Source organism: Siphateles boraxobius, unplaced genomic scaffold (assembly GCF_051911475.1).
Source record: "Siphateles boraxobius isolate OS27281-9 unplaced genomic scaffold, OSU_SipBor_1 150, whole genome shotgun sequence".
Taxonomy (NCBI): domain Eukaryota; kingdom Metazoa; phylum Chordata; class Actinopteri; order Cypriniformes; family Leuciscidae; genus Siphateles; species Siphateles boraxobius.
The window spans coordinates 330,001-340,000 of record NW_027508756.1 but is presented as its reverse complement, the minus strand read 5'-3'; the positions used below and the strand labels follow the sequence as shown (position 1 = coordinate 340,000).

Genomic DNA, 10,000 nt, shown 5'->3' with positions numbered 1-10,000 from the left:
GTGTGTGTGCCTGACTCTCGGTGTGCGTCTCTGCCGGTTTGTGTGTGTGTGTGTCTGACTCACGGTGTGCGTCTCTGCCGGTGTGTGTGTGTGTCTGACTCACGGTGTGTGTGTCTCTGCCGGTGTGTGTGTGTGTGTGTGTTTGACTCACGGTGTGCGTCTCTGCTGGAGTGTGTGTGTCTGTTTGACTCATGGTGTGTGTGTGTGTGTGTGTGTGTGTGTGTGTGTGTCTGACTCACGGTGTGTGTGACTCTTCCGGTGTGTGTGTGTGTGTGTGTGTGTCTGACTCACGGTGTGTGTGACTCTTCCGGTGTGTGTGTGTGTGTGTGTGTGTCTGACTCACGGTGTGTGTGTCTCTGCCGGTGTGTGTGTGTGTGCCTGACTCTCAGTGTGCGTCTCTGCCGGTGTATGTGTCTCTGCCGGTGTGTGTGTGTGTGTGTGTGTCTGACTCACGGTGTGTGTGACTCTTCCGGTGTGTGTGTGTGTGTGTGTGTGTCTGACTCACGGTGTGTGTGACTCTTCCGGTGTGTGTGTGTGTGTGTGTGTGTGTGTGTGTGTGTCTGACTCACGGTGTGTGTGTCTCTGCCGGTGTGTGTGTGTGTGCCTGACTCTCAGTGTGCGTCTCTGCCGGTGTATGTGTCTCTGCCGGTGTGTGTGTGTGTGTGTGTGTCTGACTCACGGTGTGTGTGACTCTTCCGGTGTGTGTGTGTGTGTGTGTGTGTCTGACTCACGGTGTGTGTGACTCTTCCGGTGTGTGTGTGTGTGTTAGGGTACCCCCAGGATCCTCCAACTTAAATGCAAGGCTTTTTAATACCATTTCAAATAAAATTCAATGCCAATTGTACCCATTCCGAGGGGAAAATGTCAAATCTGTATACATTTTAAACCCAAGAAAATAATTATGTACAAGTAGGCTACTTGAATTAAATAAAATATTTTACTTAAATTATCAGTCATTTTTAATACACATACACAACAGCGTTGTAGCACACGTGTGTAGGCCAGTGTTAATTTTGGCAGCCATTTTTGATTTAGTCTTCATCTTCACATGAAAATGCTTATTGGTCTTAAATCACATTTGAGTCATTCTGTTTTTTAATAGTTTTAGTTGACAGTTACTTTACTTTTGGTAGTTACTTTATATGTAGCCTTTAGACAGAAAATGTCAATTATTCTCTCTAGGCCAATTCAATTAAGCTTATGAGAAATGATTGACATTGCAGTCTTTAGCAGTAGCACTTGTGCAGTTCTACATATATATCCCTTTTCCTAAGTCCCGTGGTTCTCCAGTGTTTCAGAGTGCCGTACCCCTGAACCCCCTCTCTCCCACTTAGACTGCACTCGCACCTTTTCCATTAAGTGACAATATTTGCCCCCTTTGATCAATTTTCCATGTCATTTTTTACCTTTATAATACCTTTAAAAAAATAAATAATGCTTTAAATAAAACAATGTTCATTAAATATGCAATGTTAAAAACATTAAAATCGCCAGTAGGTGGCGGTAACTCATTATCTTTATGAGTAAGTCTTTGAGTCATTCATTCATTGAATCTCACGATTCGTTCAAAGCCACATATTTCCCAGCCAAATAGAGCAATAAGCCCGACAATGCTGTTTTAAATGTAGTTAATCACTTAATGTTACTCTTTTTTTTTCTTTTTTTTTACAGTTGTATAAAATCAATGTCGTGTGAAATCGTGTGGATATTCGGGGAACATTGCATTCTTGCTCGTATAATATGATCAATATTAAAAACACTGCTGGATATCAGCCTTCATTTTGATCGCAGATTTAGGCTGCGCTCACATATAGCGCCTAAAAACGCGTAGAAAACGCTAGGCGCGCCGCGTTCTCCTTTTCCAAAGCGCTATCCACCTTATTCTGCTCTAAACAATGCGCGTCGCCATGACGACGACTCCGTTTGCCTACTTCCGGTTCGTACTGTATTAGCAGTGAGAGAACAAGTTCAGGCTCTACATGTGCTGTTGTTGGTTGTTTTAACAATTCAAATAAGATAAAAAACTTTAGAAACTGGGTGAGCATAAGATAAAAAGGAGAGAATGCCTATGTCCGGTTCGTATCAGCTACATTCAATACCAGAGAGTAGACGTTTTTGGTTAGCTGCGCTAAAACTGAAGCATCCAACGGAAAAGGTGTAATACGTTACCAGTAGGGATGGGCATTTCAAGCAAAAATAATACTCGAAGATCGCTGGGTATTATGTAATTATTATTGGAGAATCGCACCCCTCCATCACGTCACGCACACACGCATGTAAAGGCTATAGGCTACACACCAGAGCACATGACCAAAGCGGAGCAGTGTGACGCTTAAATATAAGTTAAACAAAAAACAACTAAACATACGTTTTATATTTAAGTTTCACAATATAATGTTTTTTTTAACATTTATTTAATCTATGTTTATTATATGAAAAGGGAACCGCATGAGATGAGTCAGATATGATCATAAGATGCCCAATATATCGGGAGACTTATGGAGTGGGTCAGACATGATTTTGACCACTTATTAAGTTTTGTTTTGTAGAAACCCTTTCTTTAAAGTGAATTTCGTTTAGTATAAATTGCATCTTCATTTTTATCAATGTTTTATCAACAAATTGCCTGGAATAATAAATAAGAAGCACAAATAGTAGATATACAGGACACGGAGGCGCGTGAACTGGAGCGCGTCTTATTAATCAACGAAACTCAGCGTATAAGATACTTGCCTCACATACATGAGAAGTATATCTATAGAAAGCTTGAAATGTCTACTTTTAAACAAAATAATTAAAAACGAGCAGAAATGGGCTGCTCTCTGCTTATGTATAGGTTAATTCGTATGAAGTGTGCATTTCTCTCTATAGGCGCGTTCACTACTGCGAAGATGGCGAGTCAGCATCATCAACTTTATCTTTGCAGCCGACACTTACAGAAAACACTAGTTATTAATAAACAATTCAAATGTTTAATGCATAATCATTACTTTTGCCGGGTTTTTTTGTGGCAAGCTTATGCGTGCGTTGAGATGCAGAATAGGCAATATATTACGAAAACGCTCATTATGGTTTAGCATTCTCTCCCATATAGTATACATAACTCCCAACCCAACTTCAGTCGTGCACAGGCAGGGGCAGCCCGACTTATTTCATATATTTTCTACCCAGCACATCACTGCGGCGCATCACTATAGGCTTAGGCTTTTAAGGCCTTAATTTGAGATTATCAAATTTAAGACTTTTTCAATGCTTTTAAGACCCGCGGGTACCCTGGTGTGCGTCTCTGCCAGTGTGTGTGTGTGTGTTTGACTAACGGTGTGTGTCTCTGCCGGTGTGTGTGTGTGTGTTTGACTCACGGTGTGCGTCTCTGCCGGTGTGTGTGTGTCTCTGCCGGTGTGTGTGTGTGTGTTTGACTCACGGTGTGTGTCTCTGCCGGTGTGTGTGTGTGTGTGTTTGACTCACGGTGTGTCTCTGCTGGAGTGTGTGTGTGTGTGTGTGTGTGTTTGACTCACAGTGTTTGTGTCTCTGCTGGAGTGTGTGTGTGTGTTTGACTCATGGTGTGTGCGTCTGCCAGAGTGTGTGTGTGTGTTTGACTCACGGTGTGTGCGTCTCTGCCGGAGTGTGTGTGTGTTTGATTCACAGTGTGTGTGTGTCTCTCCCGGTGTGTGTGTGTGTGTGTGTGTGTTTGACTCACGGTGTGTGTCTCTGCCGGTGTGTGTGTGTGTGTGTTTGACTCACGGTGTGTCTCTGCTGGAGTGTGTGTGTGTGTGTGTGTGTGTTTGACTCACAGTGTTTGTGTCTCTGCTGGAGTGTGTGTGTGTGTTTGACTCATGGTGTGTGCGTCTGCCAGAGTGTGTGTGTGTGTTTGACTCACGGTGTGTGTGTCTCTGCTGGAGTGTGTGTGTGTTTGACTCACAGTGTGTGTGTGTCTCTGCCGGTGTGTGTGCGTATATTTGACTCACGGTGTGTGTGTCTCTGCTGGAGTGTGTGTGTGTTTGACTCACGGTGTGTGTGTCTCTGCTGGAGTGTGTGTGTGTTTGACTCACGGTGTGTGTGTCTCTGCCAGTGTGTGTGAGCTCCAGTCTCAGGTTCCTCCGCTCCACCTCTGCTGAATGCAGTCGCTGTGTGAACTCCAGGATGTGCTTCTGAAGAGACGCCATCATCATCTACACACACACACACACACACACACACACACACACACACACGTTACAGCGACATCTCAAAGGCATTGGCTGTCACTCACATGAGATCAGCCAATGGCAAACTACCACCATCCAAGCAATTCGCCAGAGACACAATCAAGCCCCGCCCACATGTGTTCTTGATCTCGAAGCGTTTCACTCGATATACGACACAATAGAGGAGAAAAGACCAGCACAACTTCACTTTCATGTAGAGCTACAACTAACGACTATTTAGATAAACGATTAGTCGGCCGATTATTTCTTCAATTAATCAAATTTAAAAAGGCCAGTTTTTTTATTGACAAAACACACTATTCCACGTCCAGGCCAAAGCTGTCCTTCAAACTAATTTGCCAACTGAATGCTATGAAAACATAGTGAATATATATATATGCTACGTCCACAAGAGATATAAAGCAAAAGGACAGTTTAAATCCCTACATTAAAAATGAAGATGATAATAAAGAAAAAAAGAAAAACAAACTGTGTTAACAGATAAGAGGAATGTTCTGCATTTCTTCATTTCTTTATCCTGTAATTACAAATACTTCAATGTTGACGTTTAAACCTAAATTTAACGTCCAACAACAGATATTTCAGCAAAATGAATATTTTGTGATGAATATTAACTGTCTTCCTCTGTTCGAGGCCTCCACATGCGAGTACCTTGCTGTTCGAGTAGCTGTGTTTAGTGTTCTGCGCGTGGAGTCCGTCACGCAGTCGCCGTGCCAACGAGTCCTTCCCATAATGCCCTGTGCACTGAGAGTCCACGTCGCACAGGAGCCGCTCCAACATCTTCCTGCACCCGCTCTGAGCCGCTGACATCACTCCAGCCGAGCCTGACGGTCACATGATCAGCGTTACAGCGTTCATCACGCGATAGGACACAACTCCTTATCCTGCAGCATATTTTATACGCAAAGGCGTGTAATAATAGCAATAATAGCTTAAATTGACCAATAGCGACAATAATAGCTTTAATCGGCCGATAGCGACAATAATAGCTTTAATCGTCCGATAGCGATAATAATAGCTTTAATCGTTCGATAGCGACAATAGCTTTAATCGTCCGATAGCAATAATATTAGCTTTAATCGTCCGATAGCGATAATAATAGCTTTAATCGTTCGATAGCGACAATAATAGCTTTAATCGTTCGATAGCGACAATAATAGCTTTAATCGTCCGACAGCGATAATAATAGCTTAAATTGGCCGATAGCGACAATAATAGCTTTAATCGTCCGATAGCGATAATAATAGCTTAAATCGTCCGATAGCGATAATAATAGCTTAAATCATCCGATAGCGATAATAATAGCTTTAATCGTCCGATAGCGATAATAATAGCTTTAATCGTCCGATAGCGATAATAATATCTTTAATCGGCCGATAGCGATTATTGTCCGATACATCGGTGCATCTCTAGTTTTAATATCAGTTAAGTGTGTGTGTGTTTCTCACTGGTTCTGTTGATTTCCTCCTGGACTTCCTGCATGCACGTGTGCACGAGCTCGATCAGCGCAGCGGACGTGAGCGTCTTCATCACCCTGTCCTCCTCTTCCTCTCTCACACACACCTCGCTCACACACACCTGTGGCCCAACGCCCACCGCCACCCTGAACATCACACCGGAGCAGCGTCCCAGAGCGCGCAGACGCCCGGCCGCTAGCACAGCGATGGCGTAGCGCCGAAACCTGGCGCGACCTTTGACCCCGGGCTCCCCGAGCGCGTGCAGGAGCTTCATGACCTCCGTCTTCATGGCGTCCGCGTCACTCACTCGCTCCTGCAGAACGAGCTTCTGCCACGCTAGCAAACACACCTGCCTCCGCAGCGCGCGCACACACCCCGCTAGCAGCCCGCACGCCACACACAGACGCATCACTTCCTGTCTCTGCTCGGACTGAGCGCGCTCCAGAGAGTGGACATGCTCTTCTGACCGCTCCAGCTGAAGACTGAGATCCTGCAGAGATAGAGAGACAGGGACAGTATTTTAGAAGTTGAGATACTATTATAGTTTTTATTTCTAGCAATTTTAAGATGCAGCGGGAGTTCTTCTCTATATCAGTGTCAGTGTTTCTGAACTCCTGAAACGCCTCCATTGTAGTCTTGAGTTTCTGTCGGGAACGAACACGTCATTTAAACATCTTTCCCTCGCGGGCCACAATGACCCAAAGCCCTAAAATTAAACTACTTTTTTTTTTTGTCCAGAAAGCTTATTTTATTTCATTTTGATAATATTTTTAAATGCAATTTTTTTTGTTATATTTACCTTTAAATTCCTAGATTTGATCAATAAATAGTAATTTAAGCACATTTCTCACATTCTTTCAACGTAAATTAAAAATAACTCACAATTTCATGCATAACCCTTTTAATTCAGCTCTAAATATCTCACATTGTGTGTCTTTGACCTCTTGTGGAAAATAAATAATATAAGATGATATTTCATGACTCTAGATGTCCTTATATCTCTATATGGAGTAAATGAGCTGTTCCTCTGGGTCCTAAAGTCAGTTATTCAGTACGCATTCAGACACACATGTAGACATTATAAAATAGTTGTTGGTAAAGTTTTAGTGTTTTTTGTTTGAATTTTGAGTATTTTTATGTTTTTCTGTGTACTGCCGCATTCCTCGCATTCCATTCATTCCTAAGGGAGTCGACCAATCACAACACACTGCTCCAGCCGACCAATCAGAGCACAGTGTGCTTTTCAGAAGGAGGGGCTTCATAGAGACAGGAAGTAAACAGAGCGTTACTGACAGACTGGGAAGAGAGGAGCCGCAACAATGGAGAATATGAGGAAAATAATCAACATTCAAGCAGGAAAACCTGTTCTAGTAGAGCCTGAAAACAATATCTAGACTTTGAGTTGAGAAGAGGCACAATATGCTCTATAAAAGTTTAAACTTTTGAAGGCCAGATGTGAAAATGTAACCACTGATAGTAATTTTAGTTTAGTAATAAATCAGTGACAGAGTGAGTGTGTGTACCTGTACTTTCAGCTGCAGCTGGTGGTTGAGGTGTGTGTGTTGTGTGTTGAGATCTTCTCTCTGTTTGACCCAGCTCTCCTCTCTCTGTCTCATCTGTGCGCTCACACTCTCCAGCGCTGCCGATTTCCCCTCACACACACTCTCCAGACACGACACCTGACACACACACACAACCTCTCAAACATCAGGACTGTACAACCTCTACAACACACCTTTCCCACAAGCCCCTGCTCACCTTCTGATTGGCTGCGGAGAGGTCAGAGGTCAGCGTGTCCATGTGCTCCTGCACCAGCGCACTAAGCTCCGCCCACGAGAAGCTACCCAGCATGCAGTGCGGCGGCGTCACCAGCACACACCCGGCGAGCATGCGCTGATAGAGTGTGTGCAGGAACGACAGTTTCTCCTAAACACAATCAAAATAAAATTAACAATAAAACCAAACAAACACTTTATGAGCCAATTAAATCCTAGTGAATCAAATCAAGTCAAGCACTGCAATGTGTTTCCTGAAGAAGTGTGGGAACCTGACAGTGCTAGTTTTGTATCATTGATATATACGGTTATAGTTTTTATTAATATTTTACATTATTTATTTTCACGTTTTCGCTCTCAATTTTAATTTCTACGTAGCTTCAGTAATTTTGTTGTGTGTTTTTGTCATTATGGTTATCTTCTTTTAGTGTCACTAATTTACTATCATAGTTTTTATTCATATATTTTGAATTAGTTTTTATTTTTCATGTAAAATTTAGTTTAGGGTTTAGTCATTGTTTTGTGTTTTTGGAATTTTTAGTAGTTTTGTTTAAAAAAAATATTTGTATAATTTTCATCAATTTCTACTTTTCATTATTTTAGTACATAAGGTTAAATTAAAAGAAATTGAGAACTGTTGCCTTAGCAACTAGCTGATATAAAATAAGCCCATATGCTTGATTTTATAAGCATGAATGTATGTATGTATGTATGTATATATATATAGTGTGCGTGTATATATATATATATAAACACATATACATGCAATAAAATGTATAAAATCAAGGATATGGGCTTGTTTACCTTTATATATTTCAGTTAATATTTATTTCCAGTAACAGAACTTGGTTTAGTTGTGGTACCTGGCAGTCGTTGTGATGCCGCTGTCGCAGTGTGTTGATCTGTGTGTGTGTGTGTGTGTGTTGTGTTTTCTCCTCCTGAAGCTGCTGAGAGAGTCTGCGCAGTTCAACTGCAGCGTCTGAGACACAGGCACGCAGACGCTTCGCTTCTTCATTTACACACACACCGCGAGCCTCACACTCCTGCACACGGACAGAAGACACACCATCATCTCATGATGCCGAATCATCGCGGTTCATCACAACAACGACAAACACACACCTGGAGATTCATCTGGAGATCAGTGATCGTTTCATCCTTCTGTCTGATCTCGTCATTCAACTTCTGCATCACGATCACAGACTCCTGCAGCTGCACACACACACACACACACACACACACACACACACACACACACACACACACACACACAGGTACACACACACACAGGTACAAACACACACAGGTACACACACACACACACACACACACACACACACACACACACACACACGATTTAACATTCAACACTGTAAAAAAATATTCTTAAAGCAAGACTGTAGCAAAGCTGATTACCAATCTGATTCATTACATATTATTTTTATTTTGTATTACAAGGTTTCTGAAATGTTGTTTAAATATGCAAATGATGCATTAAATAATTAAATATGCACTTATTTACATACATTTCCAGAACATAAATCTGAATATTGCATAAAGCCAGGCTCAAAGTTCTTGATTGGTTTCGTTGACATATTAAAGTTAAAGGATTTTATATCTCTCTTTTATCACTGCATAAATAAAAAATACTATAAGAAGCCATGTTTATTAGAATAAAATGTTCAATAAACTAGTGTGAATGATATATGAACAAACCCCTCAATAAAAACCTTCTGAATATAGACAGGAATAGAACTGTTATAAACGTACAGCCTTCAAACATACGTATCGTAACTCAAATCTACAGATGCAAATAGAGAAAGTGCAAAAAAATAAACACTAAAAAGTGTATTTACTTATTGCAGTTCCTGCAGTTTTCATCACATGTGCCTTATTCTATTCCCAGTGGAGTTGCAGCGGAAAACATTTAAACGTTTGTATTATTATTGTGTGAGCTCAGAATCAGACAAATAAAGTTTGAGCTCATGCTTTGTGTTAAATCCAGCTAAATCTATATCAAAATGTGCTCGTTAATCCCTTCATATGCAGATCAACATGTGCAGTGTAACTGGCATTAGCACTATACGTGTGTGTGTGTGTGTGTGTGTGTACCTGTGTGTGTGTGTGTGTGTACCTGTGTGTGTGTGTGTGTGTGTGTGTACCTGTGTGTGTGTGTGTGTGTGTGTGTGTACCTGTGTGTGTGTGTGTACCTGTGTACCTGTGTGTGTGTGTGTGTGTGTGTGTGTACCTGTGTGTGTGTGTGTGTGTGTGTGTGTGTACCTGTGTGTGTGTGTGTGTGTGTGTGTGTGTGTGTGTACCTGTGTGTGTGTGTACCTGTGTGTGTGTGTGTGTGTACCTGTGTGTGTGTGTGTGTGTGTGTGTACCTGTGTGTGTGTGTGTGTGTGTGTACCTGTGTGTGTGTGTACCTGTGTGTGTGTGTGTGTGTGTACCTGTGTGTGTGTGTGTGTACCTGTGTGTGTGTGTGTGTGTGTGTGTACCTGTGTGTGTGTGTGTGTGTGTGTGTGTGTGTGTGTGTACCTGTGTGTGTGTGTACCTGTGTGTG

At 42.0% G+C, this 10,000-nt stretch overlaps 1 protein-coding gene across 4 annotated transcripts in view; it reads right to left on the bottom strand.

Annotated features, from left to right (window-relative positions):
- Positions 1-10,000, bottom strand: part of ccdc171 (coiled-coil domain containing 171) — a 59,594-nt gene that overhangs the window by 33,210 nt on the left and 16,384 nt on the right. For 2 of the 4 annotated variants that reach the window (XM_077230799.1, XM_077230797.1), the window contains 8 exons: positions 8,560-8,649; positions 8,301-8,480; positions 7,421-7,588; positions 7,186-7,341; positions 5,654-6,152; positions 4,857-5,029; positions 4,077-4,169; positions 3,602-3,634 (listed from right to left, as the gene is read on the bottom strand). In XM_077230799.1, the coding sequence (XP_077086914.1) occupies positions 3,602-3,634; positions 4,077-4,169; positions 4,857-5,029; positions 5,654-6,152; positions 7,186-7,341; positions 7,421-7,588; positions 8,301-8,480; positions 8,560-8,649 (1,392 nt within the window). Of the gene's footprint in view, positions 1-3,601; positions 3,635-4,049; positions 4,170-4,856; positions 5,030-5,653; positions 6,153-7,185; positions 7,342-7,420; positions 7,589-8,300; positions 8,481-8,559; positions 8,650-10,000 lie in introns of all 4 variants that reach the window. The other 2 variants (XM_077230800.1, XM_077230798.1) reach the window with 1 other exon arrangement.